Source organism: Centroberyx affinis, unplaced genomic scaffold (assembly GCF_046629955.1).
Source record: "Centroberyx affinis isolate AG114_WGS23_722 - 3 ecotype Tasmania unplaced genomic scaffold, CSIRO-AGI_Caff_v1 ptg002383l_1, whole genome shotgun sequence".
Lineage (NCBI taxonomy): Eukaryota > Metazoa > Chordata > Actinopteri > Beryciformes > Berycidae > Centroberyx > Centroberyx affinis.
The window spans coordinates 40,978-62,500 of record NW_027280639.1 but is presented as its reverse complement, the minus strand read 5'-3'; the positions used below and the strand labels follow the sequence as shown (position 1 = coordinate 62,500).

General features: G+C 42.8%; 2 protein-coding genes across 3 annotated transcripts in view; one reads left to right on the top strand and one right to left on the bottom strand.

Moving 5' to 3' along the window:
- mmp25b (matrix metallopeptidase 25b) overlaps nt 1-15,398 on the top strand; it is a 30,507-nt gene extending 15,109 nt beyond the window's left edge. The window contains exons 10-16 of the mRNA XM_071533578.1: nt 317-621; nt 1,258-1,437; nt 2,524-2,611; nt 2,926-3,008; nt 3,296-3,448; nt 4,476-4,769; nt 13,644-15,398. Of these exons, the coding sequence (XP_071389679.1) occupies nt 317-621; nt 1,258-1,437; nt 2,524-2,611; nt 2,926-3,008; nt 3,296-3,448; nt 4,476-4,769; nt 13,644-13,897 (1,357 nt within the window). The 3' untranslated portion in view covers nt 13,898-15,398. The remainder of the gene's footprint in view (nt 1-316; nt 622-1,257; nt 1,438-2,523; nt 2,612-2,925; nt 3,009-3,295; nt 3,449-4,475; nt 4,770-13,643) is intronic.
- Nucleotides 15,399-17,392: 1,994 nt separating this feature from the next.
- On the bottom strand, nt 17,393-21,231 carry LOC139656089 (carbonic anhydrase 4-like). 2 transcript variants are annotated; one of them, XM_071533577.1, is made up of 9 exons: nt 21,177-21,231; nt 20,643-20,715; nt 20,463-20,489; nt 20,180-20,350; nt 19,675-19,823; nt 19,474-19,569; nt 19,123-19,201; nt 18,851-19,014; nt 17,393-18,454 (listed from the first exon to the last, which is right to left on the bottom strand). In XM_071533577.1, the coding sequence occupies exons 2-9, from the start codon at nt 20,713-20,715 to the stop codon at nt 18,281-18,283; spliced, it is 933 nt and encodes a 310-aa protein (XP_071389678.1). In that variant the 5' UTR covers nt 21,177-21,231; the 3' UTR covers nt 17,393-18,280. The 2 variants fall into 2 exon arrangements, with proteins under 2 accessions (XP_071389678.1, XP_071389677.1); XM_071533576.1 differs by having other exon boundaries at nt 20,995-21,217.
- Nucleotides 21,232-21,523: the final 292 nt, after the last annotated feature.

The following is a 21,523-nucleotide window of genomic DNA, read 5'->3' as shown; positions in this document are numbered from 1 at the left end:
CATCTGTGATGAGAAGTGCCCACATGATAACACTAGTGACACACACACTCAACCTGTAACATTTAGATTAGAAAGTGATACCTACATTTACATTTAAAACAAATCATATATAGGATAAGAAGTCACTTAAGTTGCAGAAATAATAACACTTTTACAGACTGGATCCCCAATCTTTTAGAAATATTGGATGAACTTCAAATGATATATCACATTTTGGAAATGAACTTATTTATTCATTCATAACACAAATATATGCTTTGGCACTGATATACTGTAGGCCTAGCGAGGCTGATCATTAACAGACTCCTGTGTGCAGTCTCCACAGCTACCCGTCGCCCTCCCTCTCATCCGAGCTGCCTTCCAACGTGGTGGACAGCCTCCTGACTCACGCCTTCAAAGCCTGGAGTGACGCGGCCCCCCTGCGTTTCCGTCGGCTTCAGAGTGACAGGGGGGAGGCGGTGGCCGGAGGGGACATCAGAGTGTCTTTTACCCGCTCGCTGCACGACGACGGGTACCCTTTTGACGGGCGGGGCGGCACCCTGGCCCACGCCTTCTTTCCCGGCAGGGATGAAGTGGCGGGTGACACGCACTTTGATGATGATGAGATCTGGAGCTACGGAGGTATTCGCTGATTGAAATCATGATGGATGGATGGGTGGATGATTGGATGGATGGGTGGGTGATGGCTGGAGAAACTGTTTTCGAGGTGTATCTGACAATCTGCCTGGCTTAAATATAATCAGATAACTAGCTACAGTATTCAAACAGATACATAGAGAGCACTTGGCAAATTGAATTGAACTAATGTCTTCCAATTGACTGGTTTGGATAAGAAAAGAAGTTTGGACACACCACATTTTTCTTTATTTTTACTATTTTCCACATTTTAGAATAATAGTACAGACATCAAAACTATGAAATAACACAAATGGAATTATGCAGTGACCAAAAAAGTGTTAAACAAATCAAAACTATCTTATATTTTAGATTCTTTAAAGTAGCCGCCCTTTGCCTTGCTTTGGAAAGAAATTCACACAAAGGCATCAACTTAACTATTTATATTTGTCTAAGAAACAAATTTCAAGCATTTAAGCATAAGCCTTTAGATCAAAATGGCTTTAAGATATTGAAAAACATAGTGCATTCAATCAGGTGTGTCCAAACTTTTGACTGGTAGTGTATATTCAATAACATCAAATCCCCAGTATACTATATTGCCAGCCAATCCAGTAACAGTCTTGCTCCGCACTTTCCCAGGTGCGGGCAGCAGCACAGACTTGTTCACAGTTGCAGTGCACGAGTTTGGCCACGCTCTGGGCCTGTCCCACTCCTCCACTGACCCGTCCATCATGAGGCCGTACTACCAGGGGCCCGTAGGAGACATTCCCAACTACCGTCTGCCTCTGGACGACAGGCAGGCCATTCAGGAAATCTACGGTTAGTGACCCGCTGGACCCACTGCGCTCTGGCTCAGGGGGCAAGGCTCCAACCCAAACTGATGTTCAAATCAAAGTCATGGGCTGATATATTGATATATTGTGTTTGTCATGTCTGTTTCTGTGTGTGTATGCTTTCCTTGCTGTTTGTCCACCAAAATATCTCGACATCAGTTTAAGCTAGAACCCAAAACGAAACAGTGAGGCAGTGGAATATAAGTGAATTCATTAGTGGGATGTATAGATGTCTGCGTTTTGGTGGCTATACAGGATGTTGCACTCCTCCTACACTGCCTTTTCTTCTTGTCGTATACTGCTGAATCACACTACAAAAATAGAACCACACACAAGAGACACAAACATTGATGCAAAGACATGCAGGGCACATCGGGGTCAGAAATTCATCTGGGCAAAAATACCCTTGCAAGTTCATATAATGCCCATGAGGGAAAAGAAATGCCCCCAGTAATTAGGAGTACACTTTTTGCAGTTCACCCTGTCCACATTTTTCAAATTTTTTCATTGAGTTGTACAATATTCATATGTGAATGCGACTGCCGCCCCCTATGATTTGTGGCCGGACGATTCGTTCTGAGCAAGAAAAATGTAGCTGAATTTGATCAGAAAACAACAAGTGAACAGCCTCTGTTTATGCGATGGTAGCCTATAATATGATTTAAAATAAAACAAATCTTAGTGGTGCAAATTGAGTGTTTCCCAGTATACAATGCAAATGTATTATTTCATTGTTCAATAAAATGCCCCCAAAAATCAGATCGAGGAGGCAAAAAATGTCCTTAATTTCTTACCCTGGTACACATGTATGTGAATGTGCACGTACACACATAAACATGCACACATGCTAGTACAGACTCTGTGTACACTCTGTGAACACTTGGTTTCGGGAGGGTTTTCATCATACTACTTCCTTCCGTTTCTTAAAAAAAGACGGTAGTTTGTATCCTGTCTCTCATATCCTCTTGGCTGCCAAGAAGCTGGACAAGTTGCACAAATTTCTCATGTATTGCCACCACCACCTCTCATCGCCTCATCAGCGCTGTCCTCTCTCACCCTTCCCTTCTCGTAGGTGTGAAGGGTGGCGGGCCAGTGCCACCGGGTGGCGATCCTGACCTCCCACGCCTGCCCAGTCCACCACGGCCGAGACCAACACAACAGTGAGTTGAGCTGGAGGACACACAGTGGTTAACGTTACATTCAGGAGATCAGCATTTATCATTTGCATTGGGAAAGATCCAGATAGTGTTCCACAAACGAATTAAATCGATGATCCCTTTTATTCAGCAGCACTCAATCACACTCACTGGCAAATGAATGGTGATAAGCAAAGCCAGCGGGCAGCTATAGATAGAGAACCTTCTCTCTGACAGTGTTTGTTCTTGTTGCGCCCTCTGGTGAATTTCTACAGAACTACATCACATGAAAATCTTATTCCACCAAAGCTTTACTAACTAAACTTCTGCTCTCTCAGTTCTGACCCCTCATTCCACGATCGCTGTCAGGGAGGGTTTGACGCAGTGGGCAATATCAGAGGAGAGGTCTTCTTTTTTAAAGGTAAGGAAAATAAGCGGGTGGGTATGTTAATTCCACTAGGGATGCACCGATACCTGGCTAAAATAAGGTAACAGTATTCCCACAAAATTAAAATGTCCAGTGACCCCAAAGTAATGGACCAAACTGGTACTCAAACAAACTGTAATACTTGGAATTGGTTTTGGCAGTGAAAAGTGGTATTTGAGTATTATTGATACTGTTTCTGAATATACAATTAAAGCTATAGAGTGACACATTGTGGTCATATTGGTGTCATTTGAATGCTCACTTAGCTTTTCCTTTTAAAGGTGTGTACTTTTGGAGGACCGAACGAAACGGCTCTTTGATCTCACTCAGACCGGCTCTGATTAAAAACTTCTGGATGGGTCTTCCTCCAGGAACTGATAAGGTCGATGCCGTGTATGAGAGGAAGAGCGACAGCGCCATCATCTTCTTTATTGGTGAGAGAGACTGCTGCACTGATGCCATGTCGTGAATTTCAATCCAAGTTAGAGATTGTTCACACACCTTCATATATAGGCCCTTTCTTTGATATTGAGTTGAAGGCAGTGCTTTGGTGCTGGGATGAAATGTAAGCTTATTATTATACTAATTATGACAATATCAGGGATGTTAAGCCTAGAAGGATTTCTTATACATTTAGATGCATGGTTTTAGCATTTAATTATTTTAGACAGAGGGAGATAAGTGCTAGATGCAGATTAGAAGAGGCAAAGAGGGATAAGAGTGGAATTTAAAAAGCCTATAAGGAAGACAAATTGGTTGCATTTCCTCAAATTTACATAATCACAGCTGTTGAGTAACACTATTCTTGTAAATTTCAGCCCAATAAATCAAAAATACAAACTTCCTCTATTCTGCCTCTTTCTCTCTGCCTTCAAGGACTCTCAGACAGACTCACAGACATTTACAGGAACTCATGCAACTGTTTCTCAGCAAAATTACTAGACTAACTCCTCCAGATGCTGCTGTATGTTTTTGTGCATGTTTTAATTGCTTATATTGGTATCATTGTTGTTGATGGTGAAGCTGAACGGACTCACATTATGTGTGTCTTCTGCCTGTCCTACTTTATTGTCTGTTTCAAACTCACTGCTTTCATTATGTTTTGTTTTGCTTTCTGTGAACTGCTTGCCTTCTTGTCTTGGCTCCCTGTTTTGTTTTGTTAGATATTTTTTCGTCCCCTTTCCCCCAATTCAACATCAAGAGGCCTTTAGACTTTTGTCAGGCCAGCATTGTAAAGAATCTGTTCTTAATTGGCTCTCCTGGTTAAATAAAGTTTAAATAAATAAAATAAAGATTAAAAAACACATTAAAAAAAAAAGTCAACAATAAACCAGCATTTAATCACTTTAAACAATTAACCAATTAACCATTCATACCAATAGTGTTGAATCAATTACTTTCCAGAATTTGTAAACACTACAAACCTGCACCAAGTCTTAGCAGTGGGTTTTGTGTCCTCAGGTTCTCAGTACTGGGTGTTCAGGGACACGGTGGCCATGCAGGGCTACCCGCGGCCGCTGGCCGACTGGGGCATGAGGACGAAGAGCGGCAGGCCGGTGGAGCAGGTGGAGGCGGCCTTCATCTGGGCCCACAACGGCAAGACCTACCTGTTCAGTGGAGGGGAGTACTGGAGGTTTGAAGAGAGCCGCAGGGGCGAAGAGGTGAGCAGGCAGCAGGAGCCGGGATACCCGCGAGAAGCCAGCCGCTGGAAAGGACTTCCCACCCACCTGGATGACATCATCACCTGGGGGGAAGGTAATGTTGTGCTCAAAAGTCAAAACAACTGGGAGCTTTTTGACACCCACACTAGAGGAATAGAGAACGGGACAGTGTTCTATTTCACACAGGCTTCGCCCTCTAACGGGCTCTACTGGCTTAGCCACTCATCTAGTCGCCTCAGCGCACTGAAATTTGCATGCACGTGCTTAGCCAATCAGGATGAGCCTATACACCCTCTGTGGGGCCTCGCACTATAAATGGCGAGCGCCCCCTCATTCAGCATCCACTTTTTCGCAGGGAAGAGCAAGGCCAGCACTGACGACGAAGAGCCGGGGCAGCACCTGTCCCTGACAGGTAGAACACTTCACTGGAGTTAGAGAAGAGGAGAGAGAGGAAGCCGCGTACACACACACAACACACCCAGATACACACTCACACATACAGAGGAAGGGGAGAAAACAGCTGCACACAGAACACACAGGGTCAGAGACACGATAGGTGGGAGCAGCATCAGGGATGGGGCTAAGGCCAGCACCGAAGACCATCAGAGCCAGGGCAGTACCCATCTGCTGACCGCTAGAAGACTGCACAAGAATCTGAGAAAACCAGCCGCATACACACACACACACACACACACACACACATACACACACACACACACACAGAGCTGCGCAGAAGCAGCACAAAACCCAGACGTATTTGGGCACAGACACGCTCATACAGACATCAGATAGAAAGTGATTAGACACAGTGTAACCAGGAGGCAGGCCTATGCTATGTTCCCAACGGCAAATTTCTATATAAATACTGTCTAGACTAGGGTAAGACAATAGACTGTGTCGAGCCCAAGCCAACGGTGCTAAGGTAGGTCGTATGATTGCGAAAATAAATAGGTTTTGAGTCTAGATTTGAAGATTTCGACGTCCTGGTCGACGCCCTGTCCATTCATCCGGTTCTATCTGTTGGATGTGTCTGGGTCTTTCTCCGGTTCTGTACTCAGTACTGGTACACGAGACCTGTGAAGAAATGACTTACTAGGCCTGAGTCTCTCGTGTTTAAGCTCGATGGAGACCGGCCACTGGGTTGGCCAGCGTTGCACCTTATTGTTTGTCAACATGATTAAATGTAGCATTGGTTTTTCACGCCGCCCATTCTATAGACATGGGTGTGAGCGGAACCATATCTGGCTGACCTATTGCATTGTTACAGTCAGTCCAGGCTATGACACAGCATGTTGTTTGTGTTAGTGTGTCAGGGAGTGAAGTCATCGGGCTTCACCCCCTAAGCCAGTAGAGCCAGTTAGAGGGTGAAGCCTGTGTGAAATACAACAATAGTTAAGTATTGTAACTCTAGTTCTATGATCACAGGCAGAGCCCTCTGACAGCTCGCCCTGCCGCTCCACAAGTCGCTGAAGACTTAGTGGATGCTGAATGAGGGGCCGCTCGCCATTTATAGTGCGAGGCCCCATAGAGGGTGTATAGGCTCATCCTGATTGGCTGAGCACGTGCATGCAAATTTCAGTGCGCTGAGGCGACTAGATGAGTGGCTAAGCCAGTAGAGCCTGTTAGAGGGCTCCACCTGTGATCATAGAACTAGAATGACAATACTTAACTATCGTTGTCATGGCAGCCTAATGTGGCTTGTGACAACACACTCCTCCCTCAGGTTACACACTTCTCAGTCAGCGGTTGACGTCGATGCATTATTAAATAAATAGAAAACCACTGGTGACAGTCAAGATCAAAAGGTCTTCTTGGGCATCATACTAATATACACAGTAAGAAGATCAGAAAACAAACAGTTGCAACTTGATTTGTTTACTCTAGTTAGATCACAAGCCACAAATATGCTAATTAGTGACAGCTGACAGATGGCCTTCTACTCAGATATGACAATCTAAAATTAATGTGATTTATTGCTGTGATGAGGAATGGCTCCTCCTTTATGGATTTTTTTAATGATACAACTGGCTACAGTTATGAATCAACCAGTTCTACATGGCGCAAACCTCCCAGCCTAATAACATGACACCTTGTCATCCTGGCAAATTTAAAAAACATGCTAAAATGTCTGGGGTGACTACACACAGTGTAGATGACATTAGTTAGATGGAGACTGTCCTCCCCCAAAAAGCGACCCCATAGGTTGTTTGTTCCTACCGTCTAATACGACCCACAGGAGTGTTTCCTAAATTAGCGCCCCTACCGGCGGCAGGAGATGGCTACGTTGGTCTGCGTCCACGTCACGTGACTGTCAAGTTTCTCTCTGCGGCGGAAAAAAAAATGGCTGACATTCCTTTTATTCTCAGTGGAAAATCTCAGTGGGAAATTAAATTTTAAGATTCAGTTTCAGCATTAAAATGCGTTTTGATAACATTTCTAGCAAGAAATGTGCATTTTATTTTCATAATCTTCATTCAGTGAATGCATATGATGTTTAGTTTGTTAGTTATTACGAAGATTCATTCAGGCTTTCTATTGTTGCTATGGTGGTTGCTATGGACGCTGCTATGGACACTGCTATGGAGGCGTTCGACTCCTTTTTTGGGTTGTCTGCCATCAGTGGGCTTCATTCCATTTCAAATTGCCGCCGGTTGGCCGCAACCCGAATCCAAACCCCACTATCTCTGTTAAGAAAAGGCGTTTTATAGCCTGTGATTGTAAAATGTGAAGTTGCTCATTTAATTTTATATTTCCAAGAATATGTGGCTGAGGATATTTAATATGAAATCATCTTTCTTAAAACATAGAGTCTTCCTCAAGTAATATTGAGCCACGTCATTCAATAAAGCACTCCAATATTGTGTGTGTGTGTGTGTGTGTGTGTGTGTGTGTGTGTGTGTGTGTGTGTGTGTCAAATCTTGTACCATGGCCATATACACGGGATGAAGACAGGGTTATCAAACTGGACTTTACATTTCACATCCCTCATTTAATCCCTGCACTTGTCACTTTCATATGTTTCATCAAACTGGACTTTAGATTGTGCATTGCATTCAACCTCCACTGTTACATAATTTAATTATTTATGCACGTCACATTTAATTTTTGCTCTTGTCACCTTCATATATTTCATACACTTCATTTCTTTGTCCATAGATTCAGATTCAGATTCATTCTTTATTGTCCTCTATAGAGGAAATATGCTTTCACAGTCTGTACACAATCAAACACTCAAAACAAGTAACGCTCAAAACAGGGTATAAACAAACAAGAACATCACAACAACACAAGTCTGTTACAGTGTGCCCAGGCTATTTAAGGCACTGATTGCTGAGGGCACAAAACTCCAACCAAAGTTTTTTTGCAGAGTAGTCGTCTGTATCTGCGGCCAGAGGGGAGGAGGGTGAAGCATGGGTTGAGGGGGTGGCTATGGGGGATCGTGTGCTATGGTCAGTGCTCTGCAAGTGGTGGAAGTGTCAATGAGGGCTGGCAGGTTGGGAGTGGGGAGGCAAATTATTTTAGAAGATATGTTAGTGATTTTCAGGAGCTTGTTTCTATTGGTGAGGGGCTATTGGTCCCAGGTAATGCCCTAGATTGTCAGCAGTATTGTAATCTCTGAAGGTCACTCATTTTGGTCACTATTTCCCCTAAAAAAGAAAAAAACAAACAAATAAACAAACAAAAAGCTTCATTTTATATATTGGGCCTTCAAAGTGCTCTCTGAAACTAGGCCTGGGATGGCTTGTGTCCCTGAAATGAGAAAATTAAAACTTTGTCGTAGAGCTAAACATGGCTCCTGCTTCGAAATACTGACCTTTGAACCTTGACCTCGGTGCATGTTTGAAGGCTTATAATTCAGCAACAAAAGGAGTTACAGACATGGGACCAACTGTTATAGAGAGCTCTTGACCTCAGCTATCATGTGACTATAGTCAACAACTGGGGGCGCTGTCAATATGGGTAAAATATGGTTAAAGTTAATTTTCACCCATTTAACAATTAGATATTTAAAATCTGATTACACAAATGTGTTTACCATCCCCTTAAACTCCTCAGTGTACTCTCAATTCAGTATTTCCAACTTCCAATTCTAGGAAAAACACTAATATTTTTTAAAAACTACAATTCCCTCGAGCCGCGCCATGCAGCTTGATACAAATCAGCACCACAGTTGCAGTTCTTCAGGTTTGCAAAGTAGGGTTGTACATAGGGTCGTAAAAAGATATATCTACTGAATATATCAAATATCTAGATAAAAGATAAAGATATTGGTTTATTGCAGATATTTTAGCCAAAACAGGAGTCGAACGTGCCAAGTCCGCCCACAACAGCCCTTCCGTGAGCCACGTCATCCAACGGTGTGTGTGTGTGTGTGTGTGTGTGTGCCAACATTTTATTCTGGTGACTGGGTTGTTTTAGTTTAAAAGGTGGGGAAGCAGTTTGCTGTTGCCTGTTGACGGTCCTTCACATGAGTCAGAGCCATTGACAAAAACGCGCTCTGACAGGAACCTTACCGTATGATCATATGGTGTTATCGGATAACATCCGATAACACAAATAACATAACAGCTCAGATAACTACACAACGCAAAGACAATGATTCAAACAACATGCAACTGCGTGGTTTCAGCGATAGCAGCGTCCATAGCAACCACCATAGCAACAATAGAAAGCCTGAATGAATCTTCGTAATAACTAACAAACTAAACATCATATACATTCACTGAACGAAGATTATGAAAATAAAATGCACATTTCTTGCTAGAAATGTTATCAAAATGCATTTTAATGCCGAAACTATCTTAAAATATTGCATTTTCCACTGAGAATAAAAGGAATGTCAGCCATTTTTTTTTTCACGTGACGTGGACGCAGACCAACGTAGCCATCTCCTGCCGCCGGTAGGGCCGCTAATTTAGGAAACGCTCCTGTGGGTCGTATTAGAGGGTAGGAACAAACGACCTATGTGGTCGTATGGGTTGGAGGACTTGTTGGTTAGATGACATAGTGCAGTGGTTCTCAACAAGAACCAAAATTCTCTTTCCAAACACTCACTAACTGGATTGATCTTAAATCACATTACACTTCTTGTAATTAAACCCAGAAAATACACTTTTATTCACTTAACTGAAACTAGACACAAAAAAATCAAATCAAATCAAAACACACAGAATCTTTGACAGTCCTGTCAATCAAGGGGAACTTGGAATCGTACTAACTTCATACATTGTGGTGTCACAACGAGGGCAGTGAATGCAGTGTGAGGTTATAATTCCAAGTGCACAGAGTACAGAGGCATTTCACTTTTTGGTGCGATGGAGGCGACACACAAGACAAAAAGAGAGAGAAAGAGAGACAAGAGAAATAAATACATGGAGATCCAGCACAACACGGAGCCGGAGGATGCCCAGGTAAGCCCCGCCCACAGCACTGCGCGGCAGACCTACCTGAAATTCCCTGTGGAGAGGAAGACTGGGCTCCTGGACCCAGTCTCCAGCAGCGAGGAACATCTGCTGCTGATAGAGGCAGAAAAACAGTTGAAGCTGGTTCTGGGCCTGGACTCTTCTGTCCAGAACGAGGAACAGATCCAGACCCAGATGAATTTGAGTAGGCAGGACTATAAGACGATGATGGACGCAGATGAATATGTCAGGAAGATTCTGGACCTTGACTCTTCTGAACACACCCAGGTCCAGTTCATGTTCCTGGGCCTGGCCGAACAGGTCCAGGTCCAGGAACAGATCCATAGGAAATGGAGCAACCAGGAGCATCTGATGATGATGGAGGCAGAAGCATATTTTAGGCTGGCTCTGGGCCTGGACTCTTCTGCAGAGAAGCAGCAACAGACCCAGAGGAAATGGACCAGCCAGGAATACCAGACTATGAGGGAGGCAGATGAACATCTTAAGGAGATTCTGGACCTGGACTCGTCTGCCCAGACCCAGCTCCAGTTCATGTTCCTGGGCTTGGCCGAACAGGCCCAAGTACAGGCTCAGGCCCAGGAAAAGGCCCAGGAACAGGCCCAGGAAAAGGTCCAGGCCCAGGAACAGGTCCAGGTCCAGGTCCAGGCCCAGGCCCAGGTCCAGGTCCATGCCCAGGAAAAGGCCCAGGAACAGGTCCAGGCCCAGGAAAAGGCCCAAGTCGAGGCCCAGAAACAGGCCCAGGTTCAGGCCCATGAAAAGGCCCAGGACCAGGAAGAGGCCCAGGAGAAGACCCAGGACAAGGAACAGGCCCAGGAAAAGGCTCCGGAACAGGCCCAGGAAAAGGCACAGGTCCAGGTCCATGCCCAGGAAAAGGCCAAGGAAAAGGCCCAGGAACAGGCCAAGGAAAAGACCCAGGTCCAGGTCCAGGCCCAGGTCCATGCCCAGGAAAAGGCCCAGGAACAGGCCCAGGAACAGGCCCAGGAAAAGGCCCAGGTCCAGGTCGAGGCCCAGGTCCATGCCCAGGAACAGGCCCAACTCCAGGCCCAGGAACAGGTCCGGGAAAAGGCCCAGGAAAAGGCCCAAGAACAGGCCAAGGAAAAGGCCCAGGCCCAGGTCCAGGCCAAGGTCCAGGTCCAGGTCCAGGTCCAGGTCCAGGTCCAGGTCCAGGTCCAGGTCCAGGTCCAGGTCCAGGTCCAGGTCCAGGCCCAGGTCCATGCCCAGGAACAGGCCCAGGAACAGGCCCAGGAAAAGGCCCAGGTCCAGGTCGAGGCCCAGGTCCATGCCCAGGAACAGGCCCAAGTCGAGGCCCAGGAACAGGTCCGGGAAAAGGCCCAGGAACAGGTCTGGGAAAAGGCCCAGGAACAGGTCCGGGAAAAGGCCCAGGAAAAGGCCCAGGTCCAGGTCCAGGCTGAAACCAGAATCACGGCTGCTCTGAAGCACACTGAGCAGAAGCTAGAGAGCTGCCTCCTCCAGCAGCAGGAGGAGAGGGCTGGTCTCCTCAGGGCCAAAACTGAGAACGAGCAGGCCCTGGAGGAGAAAGAACGAGAGTGGGCAAAGAGAAAAGCCTTCATGGCGGATAAGCTTGCTGTTCTGGAGAGGGACCTCAATGAACTTTTGGAGAAGAAGAAGAAAAAGAAGCGTAGCTTGCTGCGTAGAATCGCTGATGCCCTTACTCCAAAGCGTAAGGAGAAACACAAGAAGAACAAAGAGGACAAGATGGAGTCAACTTTCAACTCAGACTAACAAATCCTCCAATTCTTCAATGTGAGCACATTAACACCTGTGCTCACACACCCAGCCCCCCTCCATCCATTTCCAACCCCCCCCCCTTACATCCCCCAAATTCCCACAAACCCTTTGCCTTGCATTTCTTCTCAGTAAACGATATCAACAACAATATCTAAAATAATGTGCTGCCTGTATAGTTTTATTTCTGTAGAGATTTGTAAGTTCCACTACAGTCAATAGTGTACGTGTAACTAGACTATTGTTGTTTGTTTATGTGGTTTTGCTATTTAAATGCTGTTAAAAACAGAGCCATCTCTTCTCTCTCCCAAATGATCAAACTCAGAAATGGAATTAGAGCTTCTATGTTACTCTACATTTATCTCAACCTGGAGTCACATTGTGATATTGGAATTTTATCGTTCCAGTTGACATTTTAGTCCAAAATAATTTACTCATATAATGCAGCTCTAAAAGAAGTCTTAATATAGGCTATTGCTGAAGTTTGATATAGATGGGTATATTAACTTTGTAGTAGGGGGGGGGAGTTCAAAAATGTGACTCTGACACAGCCTTTAATCACAACCAATAGAAAATAATGAGAAAAAACAGGGAGAAAACTTAAATTCTTAAATTGCCAACATTATAAGCAACTAAATATTGAGGTTAAGGGTCCCTGCAATCCCAGAATGATCATGTATTATTAAATGGCCCGTTGTAATCATGAAGAAGAAGAAGAAGTAGTAGAAGAAGAAGAAGAAGAAGAAGAAGAAAGATGATGGTGATGACGATGAATACTCTTGCCTTATGAATACAGCTTGCATTAGCCTTCATTCCAAGTTTCTTCTTCCTCTCTGACAGCAGCTAAAGCAATGAAACTTTTCACTTCCGCAATTCACCAACTTTTCGTTCCACCAGTTCCGTGACAGAGCCACTGTCTCTTCTGAGATTGGCTGTTCTCCTGCTACTGTATTCAGGAAGTTCATTGTCATACAAAGGCTTTTTCTATCAGTTCAGTCCATTCATCATTATTCAAAAAGAAAAATAGACTACAAAGGCTGAACTTGAAATACACTTTCATCAACTATCAGCCGTCTGATTTCATTACCAAAAAATGAAATTGAAAATTCACTGCAGGCGAAGAATGAATAGCCTGTCATAAATTAAGTACTGTACTTCAGTAGTTTTTCCATTTTATGAGACATTTCAGTGGGAAATATTGTACTTTTTCCTCCACTACATTTATCTGACAGCTGTAGTTATTACTTACTCTGCAGAATACGGTTTTACATGCAAAACATATAATGCTCATAAAATATGTTCCATTGTTAGAGTTTAAACTCCCCAACAGTATATGGAACAGTTTGACCTAGAACATTAAAATACTTCTTACAAGTTAATGCATCAATTTAACACTGAAAGAATGAGTACTTTTACTTTTCATACTTCAGTACATTTTACTGCTAATACTTCTATACTTTTACTGAAGTCAACTTTTCAATGCAGAACTTTTACTTTTACTGGAGTATTTTTCCATTATGGTTTTGATACTTTTACTTGAGTAAAGGATTTGAGTACTTTTTCCACCACTGCACACTACGGATACAGCACCAGTGGCATAAAGAGGGTTTGTGCACAGAAAATGACATGATCAAGTAAATTTTACATGACTATGTTATTAGAAAATGTCAACATTGTAATGACAGGATTCTTAACATTTGATTACTTTCTGTGTTTTATCTTCATCCCTGGCTTACAATGGGCTAATCTGTTGAAGAGAAAAACTAAAGGATGAAAATAACACTGCTGTTGCTCTCTAGGAGAGGCGTACTTCTTCAAGGACAACTTCTATTGGGTGCTGAAGAATGGCGGGATGGACCAAGATCAGGTCACTCCTAAGTCCATCGCTGTGAATTGGCTCAAATGTCCGGCTCCTGCTTCGACCTGTGCTCCGGCCAATCCTCCACCAAGAGGCTGCAGCTGTGACTTGAATGGATCCTCTGCATTGCCCCGAAGCAGTTGGCTGCTCCTGTTGTCTGTTATATTGGTTATTAATGAGCTCATCAGAAAATAGAAACATTGTACCATTGCATTGGGGCAGGTATTAATTTGGGTTAAACTGTGAAGGCATACAGGCTCATTTTGTAAAACTGCCATTACTCCACTGGAGGGTAGTATAGGTTTTTTACATCATGTACACGTTATACAACCTGGTAGCTGGTTTCAAATTGCCTATAAATGCTAGTTAACAGCCCGTCTTAAGTACTGTATTGTCTTATCAAAACATATGAGCAACCGATGGAAATATTGGAAACCGCATCCTCCCTCCATTCTGCTATAGAATTTCACTCCTTTGCTAGAATAAGCATTTAATTACATTGAGCGTGTATAGGATGATGTATTGAAATTCAACACTGAAACATGGCACTCTGGCGACTCCCTCATAATGAGGTCCTACACAACAGCCTCATGTTTGGGCGCTAAATGTCTGTGTGAGACGCAGGCCAGACAAACATACCCGTCAAAGGATCTTTATAATTGAAAATTTCAGAGAAAAAGGCCAGTTGTTTTATCAAAGCTCATTTTTATCAGTTTTTAGAATTCAATTCAGTATAGATAGGATTTATTTGTGCGCATAGATTTACTGCTAACACACATATACAGACACACACACACACACACCCACACACATATAGTATTTGTACAGTATTTGCTTTGCTGAATCAAAACTGTAAGCAGACACAGTATTATGAAAGATTGTGAAAGTCTTATATTTTGTTGTTTTGATGTTGGATTGTACGTGTCACCGGACACTGTCCTCCATGTGAATAATTTCCACTGAAAGCAAAGACCCATTCAACATGTTATAAATGTCACAAATACATGTGACTGATCAATGAAGAAAATTAACCGTTTGTTTTATAGCCTAATTCAAGAAAAGTTAGCACTTTAGAAATGCCTTTTTTTTTTCTAGATTTTGTGCAAATTGCTTGATAAAAAAAATCTGGGCCAAACTTGTCACACTGACACGTCCTGCGTGGGAAGAAAATGTATAGTAGTAAATTGCTAACAAATGTCATTGTCATGCTTATGCAATCTAGCCTAGTTTTTGTCAAGCAAAGGATTCCTTGTGTAGCAGGCGTTCCCTCCGCGCAATTCAACACTCTTACTTTAAAGATAGCATTGTTGCCTAATGTCATTGTTAAGCCAATCAATTCGTTCATCAGGCTAGTTGACTTCAGAGAACCAAATTGGGATTTTGACCACAACAAAGTGTTTACTGAAGTTAGGCCAATTACAAGTATGCTACTTAATCATCTAACAAACTGGCTTCTACTTCTGCGATGAGGAATGAATGCTCTTTTTTATGGAAATGAATGTATTACAACTAGTTATAATAATGAATCAATGAGTTCTAAATAGCGCAAATCACTTAGCGTACTAAAATGACACCCTGTCATCCTGTCACTATGCTAAAATGTCTGGAATGACTGTTGTGCACAATGCAGCATTAATGGTGTAATGGGGTCAGGTTTGTGTAACAGTTACTATGTTATTAGAAAATGTAATTAAAATGGAAGGATTCTTAATATTTCTTTACTTTTTGTGTATCTTTGTAGCTTCTGAAGTGTCATACTTATGCTATGCACTTATCTCATGACAAATCCCTTCTGGTTCCTGCTCATGACTCCCACATGACAAACCCTTTACGGCACATACTGCTCATTCTCCAGTGATCAATATCAGTCCCTTATGCTCCCAACCTGCCCTGTTGATCAATATCAGCCTCCATTAGGAACAATTCTCCAGCTGGGCCGTGCCATTAGCTTATCTCAGTATGACATCAGATCTTCTGGGGTTTCGCCTCGTCATTCTGGCACCTGTCAAAAATATAGTAGATACAGAGTACACAGTGATAAGAAGCCTGGCTGTCATCACTAGCTTGCGTCACATTATTGCTCAGGATCCTTTAACATGCTGATTTAAGATAAAGGAACTGGCCTGTCAACATCAAATTTATGGCCTATGAGCACAACAATGAACTGGTGGTGAGGAGGAACGTTTGCTCAATTTGAAGCCATTGTGCTGAAATTATTTATGGAGTCTGCATGACCCGCCACCTAAGCTGAGAGATGCAACAATGCTAAGAAATGAGCCAAACCTTGAAGGAATATCTCTTACAAAATAGACGGAGGCACAGGCGGTTACCCTATTGTAAACCTCAGATTTTAGGGTCACACTGATTCATTCATTTGGATGGTCAGGTGTTGATACCTGTCTTCCTATCAAGTGACTATAATGTGTCAATAAGTCTACTGAAGTGATACTTGTGTGAATGAGTCTATAGATATTCAGTGTCTATTCAGTAATCTTTGGGGTTGGGGTTCATGTTAGAAAGAGGGTCAGGTAAGGTTGGGGTTAGACAAAGTTCAGGTTTAGGGTTACATAGTCTGTAGAGATGCAGCAAATAGGCACATGACACTTTGAACATCTACTTTTTGTCTCATGATAGTTGCGTATCAACACTGGATTATCCAAATTAAATGTTAACTAATATTCCTCTATTTTTTTGTTTTTAAATCTTCGGTTTCATGTTTCACAGCCAAGCTTTGTTCAAACCCACAGCACTTTATTTTAAATTCTAGTTAAGATCCCAAGGTTTCCAAAGATACCAAATATGTCATGCTGGGTTACAAGGAAATGTGTAGAAAATGAACAAAAGTCTGTATGTTTTTTCCATTTGATATAATGGTGCAGCCACAAAAAATGGCGCCTTGGGTTTGAATATTTCAATATAAGCGTGTGTTATAGCGCCAAAAAGCGTTGGAACGAGCAGATACAGAATGTGACATTGTCGTACAGTATAGAAAAATCTTTTTTCTAAATTTGAAGCTATTTAAGAGGAAGTTTAAGAGGAAACTCAGGGTGCAAGAGATTATCAGCTGACTTCAAAGGCCCTCTCAAGTGACTTTTTTTTTTTAACTTGGAAACTTTACATTCTTATTTCCCAAATTACCTCATAGCATACAAGGATGTTACCCTATGAATCACCTTATCAAAACGTTCCATGTTAGTCAAGGAAGTTGAAGTTTGCACAGGAATGTTTATTCAGTTTTAAGTGTGAATATTGGCAAGCTTCACCTGACACCCACATGTCATTTGTTAAGGTCAAATGCTTTTCTTTGGAAAAAATACGATGAGAGGACAAAGTTCATCCAGACTGAATCACATACGAGGAAGCAAAAGCACAGTGGATCTATTGGGTGGGGATTATGTTTTGCGTCTTTGAAATTGAATCCACCTGTATAGGTATAACAGGCTGTAATTGCAGTCTTTTACCAGCCTGAAGTTTCGAGAACAGTCGTCTCAAGTGTCTGGTTCAACTCCAGACAAAAAGTACAACAATGGGGATTAAATTTGATACTGCTGTGTGGGATACAAAAAACAAGTCTATTCAACTCGCTGTATTCAAACGTCCAGAACTTCCATTGTTGACTTACAAAGATTTTTAAACAAGTTGCTGTTTGTGTAAAGAAGAAGAAAGCAGTGCTGAGAGCAGTAGAAGAAAAACGATTGACACCAAATCATTTATTTACTTCAAAACATTTCATAAGATCAAATGGTCACAGTTCTGTTACATGTGCAAGTAATGCAAGATAGCGTTGGAGGTATAAATCATAGAATATTGTGATAAATAATGGTGCTCATTTGATTGAGTGATTGACACATCAGTCCTTCATTACACCAACTGAAACCAGCAGCACAGAGATTTACAATGGGATTCATCAGCATTGCAATTTGGCTTTGTTCCTTTTGAGAACCGAGTATCACAGATCCCAATTTAGTACATGGGGACAAAAAAAAAAAAAGGTGATTTTCAGGTTCCAGCAAGATAACTGTAAGTTCCTGAAGCCTGTGGCGATCTCACAGGGAGAGTTTCCTAAAGCTCTTGCTTTAAAGTGGCAACTGAGAATGTAAAAGCAAAATGTAACCAAATAAACACTGTCACAGTGATGGGATAAGAAGGCAATTATCAATGAAAAATAAGCCAGCGAGGTTTAATTACGTTGCTGGATTCCAACCCAATTTCAAATGGGAATAATTTGTGCTCCCAGTAAACTGCAGCGACCCTGCGACGTGCCTCTCTTGCCAGGCAGCTAAGGCGGGAGTTGGCCCCTTTGGATTCGGTAAGTAGCTTTGGTGGCTCAAAGTGAAGATAAAGTCTGCAGGTTCATATGGAAGAAGGGAGGCATGATGGTGGAAAAGGAAAAATGAATTTAGGTACACGGACACAAACGGTCTACCAATAGGTTCTGCTGCTGGCATGCTCCCACGGCTCGCATAGAAGTTCACCAGCAATGCCACAAGTTGAGCGACTTGTAAAACAGAGCATCCCCCCCCCATGATGAGACACTGGCAGTGAACTTAAGCACTGTATTTTTAGCTAGTGCTAGCTCTAATGTTTCCCAAGTATGAGGCTGAGGGCCATGAGGCCGAGGGAGTAGCAGCCTTTGGAGGATCCGCTGGCCTGCGTTCTGACCGGCAGCTCTGGCTGAGTGCTTCTGAAGACGTTGACCATCAAAGGCGACGTGCTGTTGCCGACGTGAACGGTCTTGCTGAAGAGGTCAATCTGAAGACAAGACAGTCAACCAATTAGATGCAATAAAGTACTGTGTGAGCATTTGTCATCATACTGCTGCTTTCCATTAGAACACTGATGTACTTAAAGTCCCCATTAAATGAACTTCCATTACATTTACTTCCTGGAAAACACAGTATCTTTCTGACCTCATGCTGCATTAGTAAGCAGAAATCAGATTTTTGAACAATCCCGCCCCTCCACACCCCTCCCATCAAATAAAATTGCTTTTCTCTCCATGACTCATATTCTATTGGTTTAGACTTTTGAATGATCCCTCACTGCGTTATGTCCCGCCCCAACCACAAATGCATCAAGGAAGTAAAGATGCCATTTCATGTAGTCTTTAAGACCGTAATCTAAATTTACAATGAAATCCAAACTCACCAGTTCTCTGTTGACTTTAATTGATTGCTTGAACACAGTCCAAACCACAACTTCATTGCAAGTGGGTGTGGTCAAGGAGCCAAGGTAGCGATAGTACTGAGTACGATCCACTCCAACCAGGAGATCATCCATCGAAATGCCAGGATCTATATCCACCTGTTGACCTGCAGACAGAAACACGACCTCTGAAGGAAACTGCAGTTGAACCGCTATTGGATTCCTAAACATCAGATCAAAATTTCCACAAGGAAAAGGCCAAAACATCCCCTTACCCTCTTCTGTGATGTTGGCCAGGTAGGAGGTCAATTTGTGCCAGGCTGCAAAGGAAGCGGTTGTATTGCTTGACGTCTCCTGAAGAAAGCACACAATATTCAGTTCGGCTTTACTGCCATTCCACATTCAGTTCACAGTGGAGGGAAAAGAAAAAAGCTTCTGTGGGGTTATGGCACAAATAAGAGTGAAACAAAAGGGGAAACAAAAGACTGGTACATAGAATTCAAGTATTACAATATTAACAGAAACCAGGATGTAGGTATAAAGGATTCAGGAATTGCTGTTTTAACATACTGCAGTTAGTAAGTGGCACAAAGTTTAAAATGGGCGATATGAAAGCACTTCCTCACCTCTATGAAGAAACCAAGAGCAGCAAGTCCTGTGGAGTCCGCAAGGGCGAGAGTCGTGTTCCCATTAACGGATGACTTGCTATTTACTATGTGGAGCTGAGGAAGTGAATTAAAGCAAGAAAGACATTTTTTTAAATATAGTTTTAATTTAAGTATGAAGCGTTAATTTGAAGTTCTGCAAGGTTCAACTTGGCCTCTCACCTCCATGGGATACTGCCTGCCGTCCACAGTGTGTTCGGAGCCGGGGACAGAGCTGCCGTTCCCCCAGTGCAGGTGGAACTGGAGGCTGTCGTAGGCCTCGGAAAGGCCGCCTCCTGAGACCTGGACGCCGCTCGCAAGGGTCACTTTGACTGGAAGGGGGGAGAAAAACAGGAGGTTTTGAAAACGTCCCGGATAAGAGAAATCAAACTGGCCCAGAGGAGAAAGGCCATTGACTGAAGACATCATGGGGGTGTTCCAGACTAAATTAAGAGCTACTGAAAACACCCCGACATGCAAAAAAAACCAACTTCATATTGTTATTATGGGAAGGGGCATATCTTTACCATCTACCCCAAGGCTTGAACATCTAGCTAACTGAAATAAGTCAAGCCAAATTCTGACAAACCCCAAAGCAAACATTGTAAACCCGGTCTCCTTTATGCAACCAAATACCTGCATAAGCATTTAGGGTGACACAACAGGTTTTCCTTCCCCCGCTGCTCACCTGTCTCGCCGGTGTTGGAGATCTTTTTCAATGTGGAGTTGCTGTTGTAATTGGTAAAGCTGAAGGCAGTCAGGCTGGAGTCACCCGTGGCAGATGCTGAGACGATGTTAATGGGAGACTGCCTGGAGCCATTGCAAAATTTAGGAGCAATGGTGGCCCACGTAGTTTCATCTAGAAATAGAAACAGGTGTAAAACTTTCAATGCACTAAGGGGAACAGCAGTAAAGAATTAGAAAACTGTACTCATGCTGTATAGAAGAAAGGAGGTAGAGTAGCTACTTACTGCAACTTGGAAGATGGTAACACCACTCTGTGGAGGAGGAAAACAGCGTTTTACTCATTTACCAACTTACTTAGGCCTAGGCCTATTTAATGACAAATAGTCTGCCCTAAGGTAGCCTACATTGTATTCCACAAGAATGAATCAGAACAGATCAACAAATAAATGAAGAAAATCACCTACCGACTGTGCCTGTGGCACAGTGGACGCTGGCTGTGAGGGCGCACGCAGCAAACGCAGCAAGAAGCCAATTCATCTAAAACGATAGACAACTCAAACGTCGTGAAATCCAACTTACATTTAACAAAAAAATTATGATCAAACAAATTAATTCATCGACAGAAAATGCACCTGTCGCACAAAAAAACCCAAATGCATTAACTTCCAATTGTTTTTAGTTTAGGATCAAAATATTTTTGTGCAGGCATTTTTTGCCATCCTGCAAAACTGGATGCCTGTAAAATGATTAATCTAACAATTAGCCAATTATATTGCAATGCTACTATTCCACAAACCTTACATATAGCCTACATACCCTTTAACAGACTGTGACCCCCGTTGCAAAAAGTTCAAAAACTGATGAAGGCACTGCGGCAGGTGACTAAATACCTAATAAACCTAATGCGCTAATATAAACACACAGCCAGTTTCAGGCAATTAGAAGCGGAGGTCGGCTGCAGATGAAGCGCGTGCCAGCTGACCAGGTGAGTGTCTTACCTTCGCACCTGTCCTTGCCTCTCTGCTAATACCTGCTGAGCCTCATCCTCCCTCTTTTTATCTGCTCGGCCACTCCAGCAAACCATTTGAAACCGCCTCTGTTTTACATTTCACTCATACCTTCCCCGAGAATTTTCCGGAGCTGACAAGAAGAGATTTTTTTTTTTTTTATCATTAATCTTTTTTTGTTGGCCTATTTGTTTTGGGATTTTTTCCCCCCCGCCTTTTTGTGTGTTTTCATGGAAGTTTCGTATAATATTTCTATAGGTGTCAGCATACTGAAGTGGACTAAAATTAGTCTTATTGTTCGACACCCATTATTATTATTTCAAATTAATGTATAGAGA